The sequence below is a fragment of the Coffea arabica genome, chromosome 2e (assembly GCF_036785885.1).
Source record: "Coffea arabica cultivar ET-39 chromosome 2e, Coffea Arabica ET-39 HiFi, whole genome shotgun sequence".
Taxonomy (NCBI): Eukaryota; Viridiplantae; Streptophyta; class Magnoliopsida; order Gentianales; family Rubiaceae; genus Coffea; species Coffea arabica.
Window position 1 is genome coordinate 3680484 of NC_092313.1, and position 22162 is coordinate 3702645.

At 37.8% G+C, this 22162-nt stretch overlaps 4 protein-coding genes across 10 annotated transcripts; all 4 read left to right on the top strand.

Moving 5' to 3' along the window:
* The first annotated feature begins 1256 nt into the window (after window positions 1-1256).
* On the top strand, window positions 1257-4099 carry LOC113725184 (hexose carrier protein HEX6-like). Of its 2 annotated transcripts, XM_072078184.1 has the most exons (4): window positions 1257-1677; window positions 2338-2660; window positions 2768-3598; window positions 3687-3857. In XM_072078184.1, exons 1-4 carry the CDS (start codon window positions 1533-1535, stop codon window positions 3699-3701), a joined length of 1314 nt encoding a protein of 437 aa, XP_071934285.1. In that variant the 5' UTR covers window positions 1257-1532; the 3' UTR covers window positions 3702-3857. The 2 variants fall into 2 exon arrangements, with proteins under 2 accessions (XP_071934285.1, XP_027103991.1); XM_027248190.2 differs by having other exon boundaries at window positions 2768-4099.
* A 6763-nt stretch (window positions 4100-10862) lies between these two features.
* LOC113725186 (uncharacterized) lies at window positions 10863-13531 on the top strand. Of its 5 annotated transcripts, XM_072078188.1 has the most exons (6): window positions 10870-11285; window positions 11387-11659; window positions 11886-12051; window positions 12337-12393; window positions 12626-12809; window positions 13183-13531. In XM_072078188.1, exons 2-4 carry the CDS (start codon window positions 11402-11404, stop codon window positions 12339-12341), a joined length of 429 nt encoding a protein of 142 aa, XP_071934289.1. In that variant the 5' UTR covers window positions 10870-11285; window positions 11387-11401; the 3' UTR covers window positions 12342-12393; window positions 12626-12809; window positions 13183-13531. The 5 variants fall into 5 exon arrangements, with proteins under 5 accessions (XP_071934288.1, XP_071934289.1, XP_071934286.1 ...); XM_072078185.1 differs by having other exon boundaries at window positions 11886-12393; XM_027248194.2 differs by lacking the exon at window positions 12337-12393.
* A 1272-nt stretch (window positions 13532-14803) lies between these two features.
* Window positions 14804-18090, top strand: LOC140004551 (hexose carrier protein HEX6-like). The gene is made up of 3 exons (XM_072078189.1): window positions 14804-15036; window positions 15699-16021; window positions 16580-18090. The coding sequence occupies exons 1-3, from the start codon at window positions 14904-14906 to the stop codon at window positions 17660-17662; spliced, it is 1539 nt and encodes a 512-aa protein (XP_071934290.1). The 5' UTR covers window positions 14804-14903; the 3' UTR covers window positions 17663-18090.
* Window positions 18091-19131: 1041 nt separating this feature from the next.
* On the top strand, window positions 19132-22090 carry LOC140036508 (hexose carrier protein HEX6-like). 2 transcript variants are annotated; one of them, XM_072078190.1, is made up of 3 exons: window positions 19132-19484; window positions 20251-20573; window positions 20830-22090. In XM_072078190.1, exons 1-3 carry the CDS (start codon window positions 19355-19357, stop codon window positions 21907-21909), a joined length of 1533 nt encoding a protein of 510 aa, XP_071934291.1. In that variant the 5' UTR covers window positions 19132-19354; the 3' UTR covers window positions 21910-22090. The 2 variants fall into 2 exon arrangements, with proteins under 2 accessions (XP_071934291.1, XP_071934292.1); XM_072078191.1 differs by having other exon boundaries at window positions 19345-19484; window positions 20246-20573.
* The last annotated feature ends 72 nt before the right edge of the window (window positions 22091-22162 follow it).

Below are 22162 nucleotides of genomic sequence, written 5' to 3' on the forward strand. Positions count from 1 at the left end.
AATCGCCCGTGGCTTAGGCTTAGTTTGGATTGAGAGAAATGGGGAAGAAAGAAAGAGGAAAAAAAATGAGAAAAGTGATGACTTTTCTTTTCAAAAGTTGATAGAAATAAAAGGAAAATGTACTATTAACATTAAAAGGAATTAAATTACCACATTTATTCATTACAGTAAACACCAATATTATTATTAAACTTGAGGGGGGTAAATAAATAAAGAGTAAATCTTATATACATCGACAGTGTATATCACCGTTTGATTCATGACATGTGTGCAGAAATTAAATTTCAAATTCAAAATTTGCATAGTTGTCATTCATCCGACACTAACAGTATATACACTGTCAGTGTAAAAAAGATTAATCCGTACACAAAATACACATATTACTAAATGGGAGGGAAGTATTACTTCCTAATGGCATGAACGGAAAGTGTCATTCTTTCCTCTCTTCTTTTTTGTTTTTTTAACTCTCCGCTTCTAAACTCCCAAACTAGGCCTTAGTGCTTCAGTTGGTTCTGTTTCACGCAGTCCATCCAGTGTCACTGGATTTGGCCCAAAATCAGTTTTCGATTTGACTATTAGATGCAAGAAAATGGCCCATTTTCAATAGATTTGGGCTATAAGGGATAGGTTGGTCCTGCCTGATTGTTGAACGGGCAAAAAAAAAAAAATACTGTGCTGTTTCTGGGATGCCCCATAAAACACAACAGCGGCATTGGGCCATTGGTGAATGGCCGACTAATCATTTGGGGTGGAAGATTGGCAAGACGGTGTTGAATGTAAGATTATGGGTTTGTTTGGATTGTGAATTATTAGAGATATTTTTACTGTAGCACTTTTTGTGATATGATGTATGTGAGATAAAAAGGTAATTGGAAAGATAAAAAGGTGCGTTGGAAATTGTAATGATGATGTAAGCAAATATATTTTGACAAATAAATCGCAATCCAATATTTTGCTTTTCTGATAATTATGAGCTCTAAAATAATAATAATAAAAAACTTTTATTTCGATGAAATGGCGGCCTGGCTCCCTAAGGCCAAGTACATAATAATTGAACAATGATGGCCGATGGGACGCTAAGATCAGCAGCTAACAAGGATTGGACTCAATCACGATGATAGTAATTTATATAATATGCCTTAAAGTGATAGCCAATAATCTTTTGGACCTCAATCCTCGTGAATCAGACCGCTCCATTCCAAGTCAAATAAAGAAAGAAGAAAGAGAGAGAAGAGCGGCAAATAGATGAAGGCTCCTTAATCACGTTTCATGACAAAGGGAAGAAAGGGATTATGAATCAAACTTGGCCGCCCCTGTGGTCTGTTCCTAAATCCTAACAAACATTGCAAGAAAATGCAGAGCTACAAAAGTCACTCTAATAGCTCACACCGTGAATGGTATACATCCACGTACACATGGAAGTTGGACTTCCATTCCACCGCCCTTTCTTAAATCTTTAAACTTTTCCAACTTTGAAACTTTCTTCTTTTCATTTGCGTGCCCGCTTGTATCATTCCATCGACTAAGCAACTATGGCCGGAGGGGCGGGGTTCGTCAGCGGTGAAGGTGGCCATGGTTATTCCTACTATAATGGAAGAATAACGTGGTTTGTGCTCTGTTCTTGCGTCATAGCTGCTATTGGGGGCGCTATCTTTGGTTACGATACTGGAATTTCAGGTTTACTCTTCTAACTCCTTGATTACTGGTGCTTCTTCCTCTATTAATGCTTCAAGAAATGAAGTCGTTGCATGTTTTTTAGTATCACCCTTTTCTGGGAATCATCAATTTTATTCCCTGTTCATTGTTTTGTATCCCTGCTTCATAAATGATTATCATATAGTTAATTCCCCTTGGCTTCTATGTTCTCTCTGTCAAGGCTTCTCTTTTGGACATGCTTATGCAGGTGAACACTCGATAGATGTTTAATTTTACTTTGAAATGGTTAATTACACTCCTCATGTAGGATGAAATTGTTGGGATGTTCAATTTCGGTTCTTAGTGTAGCAGCCTACAAATAACCCACCAAAACTTTGGATTGTAATAGTTTGTCAAAAAATTTTTAAGTACTCCTTGAACATATTTTTCAATCATCTGTCCTGTCTCAGCTAAAGGCAATTTTCAAATTGTTTGATTTTTTCCGAGTTTTCGAAAATACATCCATTGCCACAGAACATTAAGCAATAACATAAAACTGAAATCAAGTAGTTAGAAGCATGATCACCCTAAATTCTAAACTTGTTATCACTGGGAGTTGTAATTGCCCACAAGTGTAGATGGTTCTTGTAGGGCCTTGACCGTATGGTATGAATTTATGAGTACTGTTTTATGCATGGGAAGGTGGAGTGACCTCCATGGAGTCCTTCTTGAAGAAATTCTTCCCCGACGTGTACGCCAAAATGGAGGAAACCACTGAGGTCAGCAACTATTGCAGATTTGACAGCCAACTTTTGACCGCATTCACCTCCTCACTCTATGTTGCTGGCCTAGTTGCTTCCTTCTTTGCTTCATCATTCACCAGCAACTTCGGACGCAAGCCATCAATCCTTGTTGGTGGTGCCTCATTTTTTATTGGCGCAGTCTTAGGAGCTGCAGCCTTTAATGTCTATATTCTAGTACTTGGTCGTGTTTTGCTTGGAGTTGGCGTCGGTTTTGCAAATCAGGTAAGCTGCTAGTTAATGTGATACTTCACCGGTTTTTTGCAATGCATTGCATTTAGCCTTGTGGCCATTCAATCTAGAGCTCCATCCTGTGGTTTTCTTGGTTGCAGTCAATTCCCTTGTATCTGTCAGAAATTGCTCCCCCGAAATACAGAGGAGCATTCAGTAACTGCTTCCAGCTGAGTGTCAGTCTTGGGATCTTAGTCGCGAACCTCATTAACTTTGGAACTGAAAAAATTAAAGGTGGATGGGGATGGAGGGTCTCATTAGGCATGGCAGCTATCCCAGCCTTGATCATGACTCTTGGTGAAGTATTCTTGCCAGAAACACCTAACAGCATAATTCAGTGCAGTGATGACTATGAGAAGGCCAAGCAACTCCTGCAGAAATTACGAGGAGCCGATGATGTTGAAGCGGAGCTTGGTGATCTCATTAAAGCCAGTGATTTTTCAAGATCCATCAAACATCCGTTCAAGAAAATCATGCAACGAGAATACAGGCCTCAACTTGTCATGTCAATTGCAATTCCATTCTTTCAACAAGTAACGGGAATCAATGTGATAGCCTTCTATGCTCCAATTCTCTTCCGAATAATTGGTCTGAAAGAGAGTTCATCTCTGCTGTCGGCAGTAGTGACCGGAGCTGTCGGTATGCTTACCACCATGGTATCAGTATTGGTAGTCGACAAACTTGGTCGAAGGGTTATGTTTGCTGTTGGTGGGATTCTAATGTTCGTGTCCCAAATTGTAATTGGAACGATAATGGCGATTAAGCTAGGGGATTATGGTGAAATAAACAGGGGATATGCGTTTGTACTTCTGTTCATGATCTGCGTTTATGTTGGAGCTTATGGTTTGTCTTGGGGGCCGTTAGGTTGGTTGGTGCCGAGTGAGATATTCCCACTAGAGATACGATCTGCAGGCCAGAGCGTAACTGTTGCAGTGAGCTTTCTCTTCACTTTTGTGATTGCTCAAACTTTTTTAGCTATGCTCTGCCATTTCAAAGCTGGAATATTCTTCTTTTTTGGAGGATGGGTGGCTGTAATGACGTTATTTGTGTATGCACTTCTGCCGGAGACTAAAGGCGTGCCGCTAGAACAGATGGACAGGGTCTGGAGGAGCCACTGGTTTTGGAGGAGAATGGTAATCAAAGACCATCAAAAGGGAGCAAATGAGGTCGAAAATTCACTATTGAGGCAAAGTTGGTGATGGGATGACCAGATATTCTCGGATATAAAACGGCCCATGCTGCCTTTTTTAGATTTAAATGTCATGCAAGTGACAAATTATTTTGGACGTTTTGAAATGAAGTTGGAAAGGCTTTCTCTAGATTTTTTTTTTTTTTTTGATAAGGAATGAGACACTAGGAAAAAGTTAAAATAAGCATTCCCAAAGAAAAGGGATTTCCCATTTAAGTGATCTATAAGATAAAAGTACAGCGGATATTCTGTCCCCCCTTTTTTTTTTATTTCACTCTCTATTTCATTTTAGATTGTACTGCCATTTATTTTTCATAAATAGTATACTTTATTCCTTTTTTTTGTTCTCTTAAATTCAAATAACTCCTAGCAAAGTGAAAAAAAATAAAATAAAGTACAACCCTCTGACAAAGTATACCTTCATAGCAAATGTGAGGTAATATTATATATAGGGATAATTTCAGAAACCTCCCTTGAGATTTCATAAAATGTCACTAAACTCCCCCCACGTTTTCAAAATCCCTCTTACCACCCTTTGAATTGACATTTTGTTAACAATGTCAGCCCCTCTAACCAAAAGTATTAATAGAAAATGCATTTTGGAGGAGAGAGAGTGCTTTAGTTCCCTTAATACCCTTAAGCTGACCAAAAAAAATCTACATAGAAAGTGAGGGGGTCAAAGTGTGAAATGCATAAAAATTGGACTGCAAGTGAGAAAGGTAAATGACCGTTAGGAAGGCAACTATTAGCAGCAATATTAAAAGGCAGAAATAGCTTTAAAAAATGGGCAGATTGAGACGAAATTGGTACAAGAAAATGACCAGTTATCAAAAGTATGACATTTTACTCTCATTTATTTGTTTGTGCTATGTTATTTGTACACCTTCTTAGAACTTTAAAACTTTGTAATCCACAATGTAAATAGAAAAATATATATCTAACTTTTTTTTTATAAAAACTCCCAAAAACAACCATTCAAAACCACCCAAGTTTTTTTCAATATATACAAAGTTAGTTTCCTTTCAACTCACCTTTATTATGAGGGTATTATTATTGGACATATGCATAAAAAAAATTCGATATTCCAAAGAACATTATCGTAGCCACATGTTCTAATTATATCAGTGTAAGGAAGAAAATTGAAAGAAAAATAAAATAAAATAAAAATATTAAAAAAGATATCGAAAGGGTAATAATAAGGATCCTATTCTCTTTTCTAAACTTACTACCAGTGTTGGATGTCAAAAGACATGGTGCAGATTTCTTTACCCCAACTAAGGATAATAGATTAAGAAATAACTAGTGAACTAAGGTAAGTATGAAACTAAAAGCAAAGATGGCCATGGGTAATTTTTTTTTTTTTAAATATTTGGTTATATTAAAAAATTATCAAGACGCTTGCACAATATCAATAATGGTTTATACTAAGTGCACATGAAAAGTCAAAACTATTATGTATTGGCCCTAAATTCAAGTTAAATTATAAAGTCCAATGTTAGAGGAAAAAGTTGAACTGGAAATCAATTTTTTATTTTTTTTTGTAAGTGGACCAATTGTTTCCCGGGCTTTAGGCTATTACATGCTTTCTTTCTCTTTTTTTTTTTTTGGCTTTTCATATGCTAAATAATTGCTACAATAAATGAGGTTATTGTTGACAATTCATTCATTTTGATAGTGACATGCGACACCACAATCACTTGAGGGGTGATAAGAGAGATTTTGAAAATGTGGGGAGAGTTTAGTGATATTTCATGAAATCTCAGGAGAGGTTTTTGAAATTATCCCTTATATATATTATACTAATATGCTGATAGTGTATACACAAGTTAGAGTAGATTTATGTCATATCTTACATATATAAAGCGCCAATCGCTTATGAACAGTGCAGAATGGGCCGGTTATGCCGTTATTTTTGTAACTTGGAAGGACGTTTTGGTCTTTTACTGATGGGTGGCAATGGTTTTTGTCGCGCCCCACTTTTGAAATGGTGTGAGTGGATTGTGTGGTGTGTGGTGTGCAATGTGAAAAGTAAAAGGCCATGGGACTTATAATGCGACGATTTGGCCAAATGAAGTTCAAAAGGGTTTTTTGTATAAAAAATGGAGTTGCCACTTGGTATAGAGTTAGGGTGTACCAAGTCACCCAAAAATGATTTTTGTTTTTGAATGAAAAAAGTAAATAAACCCTTTTAGAGAACTTTTGGGTCTACGTAACCAAAAGAGGGATCGGGGGTCACATTTGACGAAGGGGAAGGCAAGGATAAAAATCCAAGGCACCCCTTCGACCTAGCCAAGGCTAGTTGCGTGACTTAAACCAATTTCTCCTAATTTTTCTACCCAAGGTATGTATCGCATGTTGGATATGACTACGTGAATGCAAAAACCTAGACCTAGGGGGACATGGGGGAAATTTCTCTTCAAAGGGTGAGTGGTGCCAATCACATTAATTGTGAAGCCCAATAATGATCCTTTGGAGAGGTCACACGTAATCCTAAATGACGTAAAAAATGAGTGGAATGCATGCCATGTGAAAGTGTGAGTTTGTGTGAAGTGAGAAAAGTGATAAAATAATAGGATGCAAGTGGAGGTGTGCAAATGAAGATAAAAAGTGTTCGTGTGCAAGTGAAGGGATATAAAGGTGCACGTGTGCAAATAAAAGTGTAAAGTGTGAGTAGTTAAGTGAAAACGTCCAAAAGTAGTGTGAAGTGAGAATGTGGAAAAAGGGTTAGAATATAAAGTAAGTGTATGTGATAGTGAATGAATAGAATGCATGAATCCTATAGGAATGCAGCAAGACGGGAACGGGGAGTCCTAACTTTGTGACTTAATCTTCCCTTTGATTAGAAGGCAAAACTAGCGTGCTAAGGCTATCGAGTAGCCACACTCGCTCGTTTCCCTTATCGAAAGGGGACTCTCAAGCAAATGAACCCTATAACTAGTATGAGATGCAAAACCTAAAAATGAGGGGAAAAAGGGGTTCGAGGAGCATGCCAATGATAAAACTAAGAAAAATGCATGACATGTAGTGAACATGCAAATATGCACTAACAAAAGGGGATGGCCAATTGGGTCTAGCGTTGGACTAGCCCTTTCTATGAATTCCTAATGAAATAATGAGCCACAACTAGCATTGGACTAGTGTGGTGACGTACATTCATCCATCACATTCATTCATGGCTATGGAAAGCGATTAGACATGCCAAACACCCATAAACACGTAGCACATAACACTTAGCATGCTCGACTAGATGCAAGGCCCTAGCAAAGCAAATTAACACGTAGCAACTAAGCATGCAAGACACATAAAGCAATTAAAACCCTAACTATTACATTTGCTAGCTAGGCACATGTCTTCAACAGGTCTTCATCGAATACTCCTCCAAGCCCTATCTATTACAAGCCAAGAGGTGTACACATACCCCATAATGAAATACTTAAATAAAAGGCAAAAGTAAATAAAATAAATGCAAAGAATTGAGGAAAGACAAGGAAAGCAACGTAGACATGCAATTCACATAACACGCAGGAGCACGTAGGGACAAATGAAGTGCAAATATAAGGGATAGAGTGTACCTCCCTTGAAGCGATGCCCTAACGTAGTGAAATTACTAACTTACCCTCCAAAATAATAGAAAGGTCAAGGTACCACTTAAATTATCAAATAAACCAGAGAAAATGGAAATAAACGCCAAATTGAATCACTCGTACTTAACCAATTAAGACAAACAAAGACCCAATTGAAAAGAATTAAAAAGGGACTAAAAACTAAGGGACTAAAAAAACATAAAATAAAATTAAGAATCTAAGGTGAAACATACCAAATCAAACAAGAAAATTCACAAAGAGGTAAATGAGGAACAATTTGCTAGTATCGAGGCAACAAAATGTCAAAAAATCCAAGAAAAATCAACTTGACTACAAATCTAGGAAAAAGAAATTATTAGACCCTTCAAACTCATTCTACAACCCCTTAAGTAACCACCCAAAACAAACCAAGATGTATTAAAGAGGAAATGGCATGTTAGGAGGACAAAATTAATTCAGTTTTCCAAATAATTGGGCCATGGAAGCATTAGATGGAAGCCAAAGGGTTGGAGTGCAATTTTTGGAAGTCATTTTACATGCAAGTTTCATGCAACCACGTAAAGAATGCTTCTGCAAATATTTTTCTTAGGCTTTGAAGCCTTTACACTTTGCATGACAGATTTTCTAAGAAAACAAGACAAAATTCTCAAAACAAAGTCCAACTTCAAGTTCCTACCAAATTCATCATACATGTAAGAGCCAAAATGAAGATGTTTTGTATGCAAATCTGGTACAACAAATTGGAAATCATTCCAGCAACAAAGGACTTTTAACAGCAACGAATGAAGCTTGATGCAATTTTCTTTTCCAGTCACAGCTTATCATGCAAACCAGATTTTTGATTCAACTACATGGCTTTGGTTGGATACTTTCCAATCCCAACATCATAACTCTAACTAAGCAACAAGTTACTTAACCTTAACTCCAAACAAACAAGAACAATAAAGGAGCTAATGCATTACAAAATTCTGGACAAACATTCATATGGAATGGTTCGGCAACCTAAAGTTTATTTTCCAGCAAAACATTCGGCCATTGCTCCAGTAATTCAGGTTTTAAACATGCAAACTCAAACACCTAACCTCCTACTTCCTTTCCCTCAAAACAGATTAAACATGCAACTTAGGGGGAAAGGCTTGATGTGCAATCACAAAAAAAAAAAAAAAAAAAAAACAGAACAGAGAATGCAACTTTTTGTTCTTGCTAAGAAATTTTGTAACTACGAAACTCACGCAGGTTAAAATGCCAAAACATTTCATTAAACCCAACCATTTATTCAGCAAATGCACACATGTTTTCCAGATGTCTGTTTTAGTAATGAAGAAACCAAAAAAAATGCAGCAAAGACAACACCACGCTTCAGCTAATGTATCAAAATGCAGTGACGGACAAGGAGCAAATGATATTGTTGTGGTCTGCTATCATGCCAAACCAGCACTGCTTCAAATTACAGCCGACAAATGCGATGAAATACCACCAAGCAACCAGCAAAACAAAAGAAAATTCAAGACATTCCATGGACTCAGCAAAATGCAGCAATTTTTACTGAATGCAGCTAAAATGCAGCAAACTGTAGCGAAAGACATCACTTTCGTCTTGCTGCAATTCACCCACGAAGCATGCCCAAACATCCTACCAAGTGTAATGCACCAATGCAGTAAGGAAGCGTGAACTAGCTATTCAAACATGCAAAAATGAAAACCAGAAATTCCAACCCATTTCCCAAACCAAAGAAAACCATGATATACAAGCCAAAAGAAAAGAAAACGAAAACCAAAATGATAGGACAGAAAGGCCGTGCGAAGTCTGGAAAAATCTGAATAGATGTCACTCAAAGTTGGGAACTTTCAATCATTTTCCTTCGACTAAAACCCAACCATACAAGAGCCGACTCATTAACCCAACACTAGACTCATCGTTATTCAAACAAAAGACACCAAACCCAAGCAGAAACCACCAGTCAATTCTGAAGCATAAAAAAGAAAAGAGACGGAACCAGAAAATCAGCAAACAGAATGCAAGTCATAACATAAAGGAAGCAGCTTTTAGCTATAAAAGATGAAAAAGTACCTGGACCACGAGATGGAATGTGGAATGACCAAGGAGAACTCAGATGATCTTCCCCTAAGATTGAACGCTGCAGGTGGCTCCGTCGCCTCCCCTTTAGCGCGGTTTTCCGATGGATTTGAGTGGTGATTTCTCTTCCAAGAACAGCCGCAGGTGGTGGTGAGATTCTCCCGTTCAGCCTTGCTTTCACTCAGCTGTTAATTCCCTTTCTGCTCAAAGACTCTCGCCGCTAATCCTTTTCCTCTCAGATTTCAGCCGCTATCTCTCTATCTCTCTTTCTCGTTTCTTTTCTTTCAGAACCCACGCCGCCAATCTCTTGCTTGCTTTGTTCTTCCTTCAGATTTTTTAGCCATCACTTAATGCCCAGATCCCTTTCTCTCCGCCTTCTCTCGGGTTTTTCTTAGCCGCTAACTCTCTCTCACTCCAAAACCCTCGCTCAGTTTTTCTTTTAGCCTGTCGATGCTCTCCCCCAAAAACCTCTCTTGCGGCTGTAGCCCTTTTTTCATTTTTATATCAACTCACAACCCCTAAACCCTGTATTCAATGGTCAGAAAATCATCCCCTTCAACCCATTTTTCTTGGCCATCCGATGAACCAGCCCCTCGTCCTTGGCACGCTGCAAAAACAAAATGCAGCGTGCATGCGCGGCCAAAATCTTTTTTTTTTTCTTTTTTTTTTTTTTTTTAACACAACTTGATAATTACAGAAATGATAAAATAAAACATAAATAATAATAATAACAAGATTACACAAACCGGGTAATAATAATAACAAAACAAAAATAATTTTAAACAAAAAACTTAAACAAAAAATGGCCATTTTTAATTTTTCAATTTTTCGTTTTTCATCATTTTCTTTTTCTCACAATAACTTAATAAAAATAACTAAAGTGCCCAAAGATTGAATTTAAAGAAATAAACATATTTTTGTGAACAATTTTTCCTCTTTTTTTCTTTTTCTCTTTTTTTCATTTTTCCAATCCAACTAAAGCCTATTTTTTTTGAATTTTTCTTCTTTTCCCTCTTTTTCTTCAATTTTCTCTTTTCTCCTTTTTTATGATTTTTCATTTTCATTTTTCTTTTAAGAAAGCATTGAATTTAAATTACAAACGACTAAATCATATTTTTTTTGAATGTTTTTCTTTTTTTCTTTTTTTTTTCAACAAATTCTATGATAAAACTTAAAAATAAAAATAAAACTGGAAACTAAAAACTAAAAATGAACACAACAAATAAAAAACTAAAAATGAAATTACACAAAAAATTTGGTGTCTACAGTTTTGCTGGAAATTCGCTTTTGTCCACGTGGCCCTCTTGTTATTTAATCGCTTCTGTCTGCTGGAATTTCACGTGTGTCCGCGTGACTCTCATTCTCTTCTTCTCATTTTTGGTCAGCAATTTCCTCTCATTCTCTTCTTGGTTCTGTTCTCAGCTGTTCAGCCAACTTAGGCGGTGAGCCGAATCTCTTTTTAGCTTTCATTCTTCTTCTTAGTTTTCTTTGGCAGCTTCGGAAATAACTTGAAAAATTTTCTTTCGGTTTCGAAGTAGTTCACTGTTTAATCGGCTTTGCTTACTGGAAATTCACTTTTGTCGGCATGGTTCTTTTGTATAATTCACCTCAGATGTGTGTTTGGTTTCCCAATCTCTTGTATAATTTCTAAGTTCACTGTTTAATTGGCTTCGCTGGAAATTCACTTCTGTCACCGTGGTTCTCTTGTATAATTCACTTCAGACGTGTGTTTGGTTTCCCAATCACATCAGTGGTCTGTGGTTTTGCAAGGTGAAGTCTTTACTCTCTCACTTAGCTGATCTTCTGAGCAAGCTGATCTTGTAAAGTCTTCACTCTTTGCTTTATTTGTGCCTTTTGATGGTTTTTTGTAGATTAATGCTTTGAGAATGGGTCGGAATAGAGTACATGAAAGTTTGGAAGAGGCTCATGCTGAGAAAAATCGAAGGAGTCGCGACCAGCGTGCTGCTGCTCGGCGTCGGACAAAGAATGATGCGCCATTAGGAGCGTGTACACCAGCTGTCACACCTTTTAATATACGTGACCCAAATGCTGTGAATCAGCCAAATATGGATGCGACTGAATCTTCATTGGGCTCGGACTCATTGCTGGCATCTACAGAGAGTACTACAGAGCAGTTTCTAGCTGTATGTCTATGCTTATTTTGAGCATGTCTCGTGGAATATAAACTGTTGTTTAAATCCTTTGCAATAAATGTTAGATTATTTATGTGAACAGTGGTTTCGTCTAAGCATGTACTCTGGTAAGACTAACCAGTTGATCACATGTTAGCTTTTATCTATTACAAGCCAGATTGACTTATTTAAGCATACTAAATTCATAATCTTTAACTATGCTTTGGTTGTTTTGCAGGAAAATGAACGAGATGTATCTAGGTCTATTGGTAATGGTGCTAACGAGGTTCTAGCAACTAATTTAGATACTGGTGAACCATCGCTGCATAGGCAACGTCGGTCTAGAAAACGCTTTGTGACTGATCCATTAACCAGAATAGCTACAGAGCCTACAGTATTGCCGAGTAATGCAGAGCAGTTTCCAACTATATGTTTGTGCTTATTTTGAGCATGTCTCATGGAATATAAATTGTTGCTTAAACCCCTTGCAATAAATGTGAGATTATTTATGTTAATAGTGGTTTCGTCTACAAGCAATAGTTCTGGTGTTTTGTTCATTATCTTATTAGGGAGGATTTCCTCAACTTCAGCTTCAAGCTCATTCTTCCCCATTTTGCGTTACAAAATGAAGATTATATTTGTTTGGTGTCACGTATAATTATCATTTTCCATCCTTTGCAAATTTGTAGTTTGAGGCAGCTTGGGCTCTCACAAACATTGCTTCTGGGGCATCTAAGCACACTAAGGTTGTAATAGACAATGGTGTTGTTCCCATATTTGCATAGCTTCTTAGTTCTCCAAGCGATAATGTCTGTGAATAGGAACATCTTTGACGAATGATAAAGAAATTTCCTCTTCTGGAGTTTGGAATCATGTTCAATGCCTTGTATTGCTTTTTGGATTTTGAATGTTGCATGATATAATTGAATTTTATTGTTATTTATCTCTTATTCCTTAATTTTCTTTTAACTACGTTAGGCTGTATGGGCTCTGTGAAATGTGGTTGGTGATTTCCCAAAATGCCGTGATCTTGTTCTTGGTCATGGAGCTCTAGGTCTTTTGCTGGCTCAGCTAAATGAGCATGCAACTATCATTGTTGCGAAATGCCACTTGGACACTATCTAATTTCTGCAGAGGCAAGTTTCAGCCTTATTTTGACAAGGTACTCGTACTACATTCGGCTTGAATGTCTGTTCATCTCACAGCTCTTTCAATTCTACAGGATAATATGCATGCTTTGCTCTTTCAAAGCTTTTTTCGTCTGTAGTGGATGCCAGAGTAGTCTACACGTCCCTCATATGAAATTGCTTTGACACCCCCCCTGTCCATGTTTGCTACATTCTTGTACCACGAGACATTAAGTAGTTGCAACATTCTTAACTTCCTTCATCTTGTTCTATGGTCAACTGATTGATTCACAGCCAATCTTGTTATAAGATGTATACTTATGCTTCCTGATAATATTTTTTTTTTTGTAAATTGTAACAAAAGATTATTTGGTCAATGATATTTTATGTTTTTGTTTGTGAATACAGAGAGAATGCAAAAGTTACGTTGGATTACATACTCAACGTCACCAAAGGCTCGGATGGATTGAGAAAAATTCTCAAGAGTCATTAGCGTTTATTTTGAACCTAAATGAATTGGTTGGCTATATTATTATAATTGCTGTGTACTTTTGCTTCAGTTTTGTGTACAAGATTAATATAGTATATGCTAGCCCACTATAGCTGTTATATATATATATATATATATATATATATATATATATATATATATATATATATATATATATATTCAGAAACGGTAGGAATTGTATTAATGATTTAGCTTTACATTTGTTGAGCAAAGGCTCCTAAAAGGCTATACAAAAGTGTTAGATCACCAAGGATTGTTCCATTTCTCATCACCATATGTGCCTAGAGCATATCTACTTATATTTTTAACCAAGCTATCACTTTCCCTATCTGAGCAAAATGAGCATTTTTGCAACAAAAGCTCACTATAGCTGTTATAAAATGTTCCCATTTTATTGCTATGTGATATTTATGGTTTAGTTTTAAACATAAACATGCAAATCTCTCATTCTCCTGGGCTAAATTTTGGTGTAGAAAGTTTACATTATATCACAGGGTTAAGCAAATTTCGGTGCACATTATATAATATACTTAAATGATATTTTTCTTAATACATTGCACATTATATCATTGGGTTAGGTAAATTCATATTACCTTCACACGCATCGTACGCTTGTACGAAGAAGTGATAGCTAAAGCCCCTCTCCAAAAAAAAAAAGAACGATACCCAGTCATACTTCATACTGTACAACCAAACCAATCACCTATTAACCATGTCAAAAAAACACACACACACATAGACACACACAACACTAACAAAAAATATACCACAGCAGCCAAAAAACCAATCCAGGCTATCTGATGCATAGCATCAGGGCTGAAAGACTAGTATAAATGTAAAGTTTAAAGTGCAAATTCGAATCCGGATTAACTCTCATGCATTCAAATTCACTAGTATATATAGTGTCAGCAAAATAAATCCTTAAAAAAATAATGCTAAAGCTGTTTTTTCTCCTATATATATATTTTTTGGATTTTTGGGCATGAATGTATTATAGACTAACCACCCATTCTAAATGAAAGTAATTCGGAGTAATTATTTAGTAGCTTTGGAGGGATTGAAGGATGGAAATAGCATAAAAAATTGCTATCTCAAGCGCAAAAATGGTAGGGAAAGACTACTTTCCCATTTAACTAGAATACCTCCAGTCTAGTACATCGATTAGCATAAACAAAAGTTTCCGTGGGTGGAAATTTGACAATCTACGAGAACAGGACGTCTACAAAATTCAAAGAAAGAAATAAAAGCCCCCGCCCGCCAGGGTCACCGGTAGGTGGGGGACCCGGGGGACGGGTTACTACTTACTAGTAACTTTTGACTTTTGAGGGGCCGCCAAAGCAAGAATGGGACTTTATATTCCATATTGCGTTCATTCCACGATTTCAGACCACTGTTAGCTTGTATATGCAGCTGCATCTAAATGTTTGACGTAGTTGGGTGCTTCATCATTATTCGCGCTTAAAAAAATGGATTTTTGATTTGCACCACAAGACAAGAGCGACGTTCCAAAATCCAGACCACACCTTCACCTTACCAGATTGTAGTAGCTATATACACACACACTCATCTCTATTCTTGCCTTTAGACTTTCACTATTTTCCCAGCTTTGAGGAGAGAAATGGCAGCTGGGATAGCGATAACAAGTGAAGAGGGCCAATTGTATAATGCTAGGATAACATGGCTTTTGGTGTTTTCTTGTGCCATTGCTTCAACTGGAGGACTCATCTTTGGGTATGACATTGGGACTTCAGGTACATTTTCCCCTGCTTTACTACCTACCAAATGTCTGGATATTACATGGGTTTCATTTGGTCTTGTCCCTTATTCAATTGAAGCTGGACTATTAGACAGACTGGGAAGTTTGAACATGCAAGATTAAAGGAAAGAAAATATCCTTCCACGTTATCATAAGAGGATCAAAGTGAAAATGGATACTGTTCTGTCGGATCAAAGATGGTTCGTTGGACTAAAATCAAACACTGTTCATCCTGCATCATATTATGTTGCTGATTTGTTTATTTATTCCAGTCTCGTTTGGTATGGTCTTAAGTGAATTAGATGCTTCTGTTTAAGAATTGGCCAAAGAAGTTGCAATTTCGGAGCCGTTCCATTTATATGGTGCTTGATTTTCATTTTTTTGCGGAATTGACAAAATTAAAGTGTTGAAGATGGTACAATTCTACTTGGTCTTTTCTGTACCGTGATTCGTCTACCCCATAAGTTCTAGTGCGTCTTCTTCTAATAGATTGACTTCAACTCTTTCTGCTGTTATTATTTGCGAGTTGTTAAGTACATTGATAGTTTGACAAGTTGATGACTTCAACAAAGATTACTTAACATGATTTTATCTTGTTATCAACAAATGCGATGCTGTACAAAATACACTAGTAACTGTACTAGAGTAATTGTGAAGGTGGAGTAACTTCTATGGATCACTTTTTGAAGAAGTTCTTCCCGGATGTGTACAAGAAGATGAAAGAAGATAGCATGACCAGCAATTACTGCAAATTTGATAGTCAATTACTGACATCTTTTACCTCTTCACTCTACATTGCCGGTCTTGTTGCTTCACTTTGTGCCTCGCCAGTAACTAGAGCCTTTGGACGCAAGTCATCCATCCTCCTTGCTGGGGCCTCGTTTCTAGCTGGTTCTGCAATAGGCGGTGCAGCATATAATGTATTCATGCTGATGCTTGCTCGAGTTTTACTTGGGGTTGGGATTGGCTTTGCAAACCAGGTGGCTCTCTCTCTTTCATGCACAGCACCCACGTACACACACATATGTACATGATGACGACTAGTTCTGTGATGGCGTATACCAAATTTTACATTGTCATTATCCATGTATAAACCATCATAAGCTGTTGTTTTTGCTGAGGTTCGTGACATTTAGTTGCCAAATTTAGAGATAAGGAACATGGAGCAGATTTCAGCAAAATTCATTTTTGTTTCTCTACAATTGGTACAGCAAATGAACAGCAAGAAAATTTAGGTGGCATTGATTTGGGCACCCACATCATTTAATATTTAGATGGAAATGCATTATAATTGCTGCGATTGTCCAGAAGACTCACTAAAGCTCAGTTGGAAAGAAGATAGAGCTAGCGTGAGTTCTGCCAGAAAGCAACATAATTGGCTGCATGAGACAAAACACGCTTTCAATTGAAGTTCAGAAAATTACTTGTATTGCTGATAAAGCAAGGATGCCGACAGCATTTTACTTGTGCCTTAGTAAAATTTGAGTTCGTCTTTGGTCGGTCGCTAACTTTATGAATCGACTTTTTCTTTTTTGCAGTCAGTCCCCATGTATCTATCAGAAATGGCACCACCAAAATCCAGAGGAGCTTTTGGTATTGGCTTTGATCTCTGCATAGCAATTGGTGTTTTACTAGCTAACCTTGTCAATTATGGTGCTGAAAAAGTCAAAGGAGGTTGGGGATGGCGAGTCTCTTTAGCCCTGGCTGGGGCACCCGCCTCATTTCTTATCGTGGGTGCTCTTTTCCTTCCTGAAACGCCCAACAGTCTGATCGAGGATGACAAGAACCATGAAAAGGCCAAGAGGGTATTGCAACAAGTTCGGGGTGTTGATGATGTCCAAATTGAGCTGGACGATCTCATCCGAGCAAGTAACGTTTCAAAGATAACTAAACACCCATTTAAGCACATCATCAAAAGAAAATATAGGCCTCAACTAGTCATGTCGATAGCAATACCCTTTTTTCAGCAACTAACAGGAATCAACGTTATCACCTTCTATGCTCCAATACTATTCAGAACCATAGGTCTGGGTGAAAGTGCATCACTCATGTCTGCAGTAGTGACTGGAGCTGTAGTCAGCACTACAATATTTTTTACATTGTTGATAGCGGACAAAGTTGGTCGAAGAGTTCTTTTTATGGTAGGGGGAGCTGTAATGCTGGTGTGTCAGTTCTTAATAGGAGGAATTATGGCAATAAAGCTAGGGGATCATGGGCGATTGAGCAATTCTTATGGTATCTTGGTCTTGATCCTGGTGTGCACATATGTTGCTGGTTTTGGTTTGTCATGGGGTCCATTGGGATGGTTAGTTCCCAGTGAAATCTCTCCCCTGGAGATAAGGTCTACTGCACTAAGTATCCGAGTTGCTGTGGATTTTCTGTTACTTTTCCTTGTTGCTCAGGCTTTCCTAGCCATGCTGTGCCACTTCAAGGCCGGAATCTTTTTCTTTTTTGGGGGGTGGGTGGCACTGATGACCGCATTTGTGTACCTATTATTGCCTGAGACGAAGAACGTTCCACTCGAACGGATGGACAGGATCTGGAGGGAGCATTGGTTTTGGAGGAGATTTGTGCTCGATGATGATGAGGACTCATTGGGAACTAAGGCTGAGGCAGCTTGACATGCTGATTAAATTACTGTTTATAAAATCATGCTTTAGAAATTTCTGCAGGTGCAAGAAGAGATTCACGCCCCTCGTCTTGACAGAAGAAGCCGAGAAGAAATGCTTGTTCTCTTGAATTCTGAGAGTTAATCTGTTCCAACACTTCCAACTGCTAACAACTTCCGGGGTCCAGGATACATCATGCCGCTTGTCATTAAAATATGATATGTCATTGATTGTTCCAATGAAATTTTGGCATCGAAGATTCTGATTGATTTTGATGTTGGCCATCATGAATCCAGCAGAAACTAGACGGCACAAGGTCCCATAATGACCAGCCTCCATCTCCACACCTACCGTCTTTAGTAAATGAATTGCTATCAGCATAATAAATCAATTGTAGGTTAAGTCCACCTGAGTGGTGGTACCTATTTATTGCCTTAAAATTTCTTTCATTTGAGATCCCTTGTGATGGATATGGTGGTTAAATGAAGATAAAGAAACCAACAAATCAAACCAATTCTGCAGGCTTTCAGTACATTCCATTTCGTGCTAAAATAAAACTTGAAATACAAACGTTTCCTGTTGAAAAAAAAAATAGCAAAAGTACCATAAAATTCTTTATATCATATTGATTCCCAGAGAAAAAAAAAAGAAGTTTGTATCCGTTTTCCTTGTTTCCTTTTTCCAGACATCCCTTTCTTCAGAAACCCGAAAAGTACAAAAATTTTGATTTGACAGTATTATTGTCAACTAATACTACTGATTCTTTTTTTTTTTTTTCACCCTGATTTACAAATGCAAGTTCCTGGTGGTCGAAAATGAAAATTCCCCCTTTATGCAGCATGCCAACATTGCACAGCTCCTGCGTTGACTGGCGGGCGAAGATCACGGGAGCTGTCAATGTAGGGGTTTGGTGGTCTGAGTGTTGCAATTAAAGGACGAAAAGAAATAAAAGATACACTTAAGTAAAGTCAGCACTTCGGTATTGGACTTTCTTGGGATCACACTCTGATTTGTGGGGTGTGAAAAAAATTGGATGCCGTGTTGTTACTGCTTTCTCATTATGAATTTGATGATTATGGCCGTTGCGAGCATGGTTCAAAGTCTTGGTCGAGACAGAGATGACTCAGCCGAATCATCACCGGAACCGATCCCTCTGATACAATATCAGGACGAGATGATTATAAGATACTTGACTCGCCAAAAACTCGATCGAATCACCTAGAACTCAATTGAGAAGTCTCCGATACGAATAGTCCGAATCATCTCGAGTCAACTCGCAAATTTATATTTTATTGATACTCTTTTGCTAATTTTTTATATTTTTATTTAGCATGTTTTTTAATGTTATTCATAATTTTTAAAATATTAAATACTACAAAATTTACATCTCGCCGAGACCTTGATCGATATGTCGAGACCGATATGAAATGGTCGGACCGCCACCACAACTTTGAACCATGGTTGCAAGACTGCGACGTTCCACATAATACACATCACACATTCACCTCACTCGTTGGAACTTTTATATATACTAGTATTAGTAGTAATAAAGATTATTCTTGCAGAGAATACTGACAAAGTAATTAAGAACACGAGTAGTATATTTACTTTGTGGTCTTTTGGATCATGGAATTCTTGCTGATAAGCGATATCCAGTCTTCCCTTTGAACTTTCAATTAGTATTCCGGGAGCTTTTGAGCAGGAATGGCACCTGGGATGGCAACAAGAAGTGAAGGCGGGCACTATAATGCCAGGATCACGTGGTTCGTGGTGTTATCATGTGCTGTGGCTGCAACTGGAGCACTAATCTTTGGCTATGATCTTGGAATTTCAGGTTTCATTTGTTGTTGGCTAAAATATCTGTCTTTTCACCAAAACCCTGGATAAACATCCATCAGTGATTCGCATTTTCGCATTCCCTTAATTGTATCAATTCGTATGGCTTTTCGTTTGGTCTTTCTGCCATGATTCGTTTGCTTGAAACTCGAGTATCAGGAAAATAATTCATCAAGGCGAATTGCATCAAACTTGTGTGTTTAGTATTGTTAGAACAAACGGATATAGAAGGTTTGAAGTGCTCAAATCAGAAGGAAAGAGAATATCCCTTTTCTGGAATATCTCTGAATTGCGTAACGGTGAAAATGGTGGAATTGTATCAGATACTGTCAATCCATAAGAAGAAAATGAAACAGTTTTATCATCCAAGTATTATGCTATCCGGCTTGTTTGCTGCTTGTACTCTTTGCTTGCTTGAGACACATAGGTGACAGAATTGGCCTACTGCTGCAATTGCAGAATCCATCATTTTTAATTCTTATAGCCATCAACATTTCAGGTCATTAAGAGTACTAAATTTTGTGAACTTTTTAGTATTTAAGTGCGGCAGTTCAGTTTTTTTTTTTTTTTTTTTTTTTTTGCATTAGATTTTTTCTATGGCACAAGTGAATTTTCTTGATTTACTCGTTCTCAATTAACTTCTATTCCGAGTAGTTGAATATCTGGAAGCTTGAGAAGTGGATGACTGCAACTAATCTTTTACGTGATTACTCTTGGCAATATACAATCAGTAGGCGTATTAACTGATTTTGATTGAAGTGAAGGTGGAGTAACCTCTATGGATCACTTTTTGAAGAAATTCTTCCCTGAGGTGTTCAAAAAGATGAAAGAAGACAAAACAACGAGCAACTACTGCAAGTTTGATAGTCAGTTACTGACATTTTTCACCTCTTCCCTCTACATAGCTGCCCTTGTTGCTTCATTCTTTGCTTCACAAGTTACAAGGGCCTTCGGGCGCAAGTCATCCATTCTCCTAGGTGGAGCTGCATTTATCATTGGTTCTGCCATTGGTGGTGCAGCATACAACGTGGTCATGCTAATATTTGGTCGAATTTTCCTCGGAGTTGGGATTGGCTTTGCAAACCAGGTATTACTCTACTAGCATGTGGTGTCTAAAGGATAAATAGCCGGGGATACTGAATTACCGGCTGCCATCTCATTTACTGGCTGGAATTACTCATCTAAACCTGTTACTTTAAGCTTTTCAGTGCTCATCTAAACCTGTTACTTCAAGATTTTCCGTTCTCAGTGCCAAGTAGTGAACTTGTGCATCTAAACATTTTATGGGCTTAATAATTTTTTTCGTTATTAATCGTACAAACCTTCTCTGTTCTTTTTTGCAGTCAGTCCCCTTGTACCTCGCTGAAATGGCACCACCCAAAAAGAGAGGAGCTTTTACCTCTGGCTTCAATTTCTGTGTTGGAATTGGTATTTTGATAGCTAACTTAATTAACTACGGTGCTGCAAAAATCAGAGGTGGTTGGGGATGGCGAATCTCCTTAGCAATGGCTGCAGCACCAGCCTCAATTCTCACTCTTGGGGCTCTCTTCCTTCCCGATACTCCCAATAGTATAATTCAGCATGGCAAAAATTATGAAAAGGCTAAGAGGGTGCTGCAACAAATCCGTGGTGTCGACGATGTTCAAATTGAACTAGATGATCTTATCCAAGCAAGTGACATTGCAAAAGCAATAAAGCATCCATTTAAGGACATCAGAAAAAGAAGATATAGGCCTCAACTTGTCATGTCAATGGCAATACCGTTCTTCCAGCAATTAACAGGAATCAATACTATCACCTTCTATGCTCCGGTCCTCTTCAGGACTATAGGTCGAGGTGAAAGCGCATCCCTCCTGTCTGCAATAGTAGTTGGGGTTGTAGGTAGCAGCGCTGTAATTTTGACATCGTTGATAGTGGACAAAGTTGGTCGAAAGGTTCTATTTTTTGTAGGGGGAGCTGTCATGTTGGTTTGTCAGTTGATAATAGGGGGAATCATGGCTGTAAAGCTTGGGGATCATGGCCAACTGAGCACTACATATGCTTACTTGGTTTTGATCCTGGTCTGCATGTATGTTGCAGGTTTTGGATTGTCATGGGGTCCATTGGGGTGGTTAATTCCAAGTGAAATATTTCCCCTAGAGATAAGATCTGCTGCTCAAGGCATCCGAGTTGCTGTGGATTTTGTGTTCATTTTCCTTGGTGCGCAGACTTTCCTAGCTATGCTGTGCCACTTGAAAGCTGGAATCTTCTTCTTTTTTGGGGGTTGGGTAACAGTGATGACCGCATTTGTTTACCTGTTGCTACCTGAAACGAAGAATGTTCCAATTGAAAGGATGGAAAAGATCTGGAGGGAGCATTGGTTTTGGAAAAGATTTGTGCTTAATGATGAAGATTATAACGGGAACAAGGCTGAGACAACTTGACTGCTGGTTAACTTACCATTTGTGCACCATATCAAAATTTTCAAAATCAAAACAAAGTTGCATTAGCAGTAAAAGTTAGAAAAAGAAAACATAGATTGAGATATGAAATCTGGCAGAAATAAGCCAGGTACTCTCTTTGTGGACCATTTGTTCAATAATGAAGAACCAGTAAATTATGCAATTTGTCATTAGACCGTGTGTTATTGCTTTGTAAAATTAACTTTAGAAAAAAAAAAAAACTACTGAATCTCTC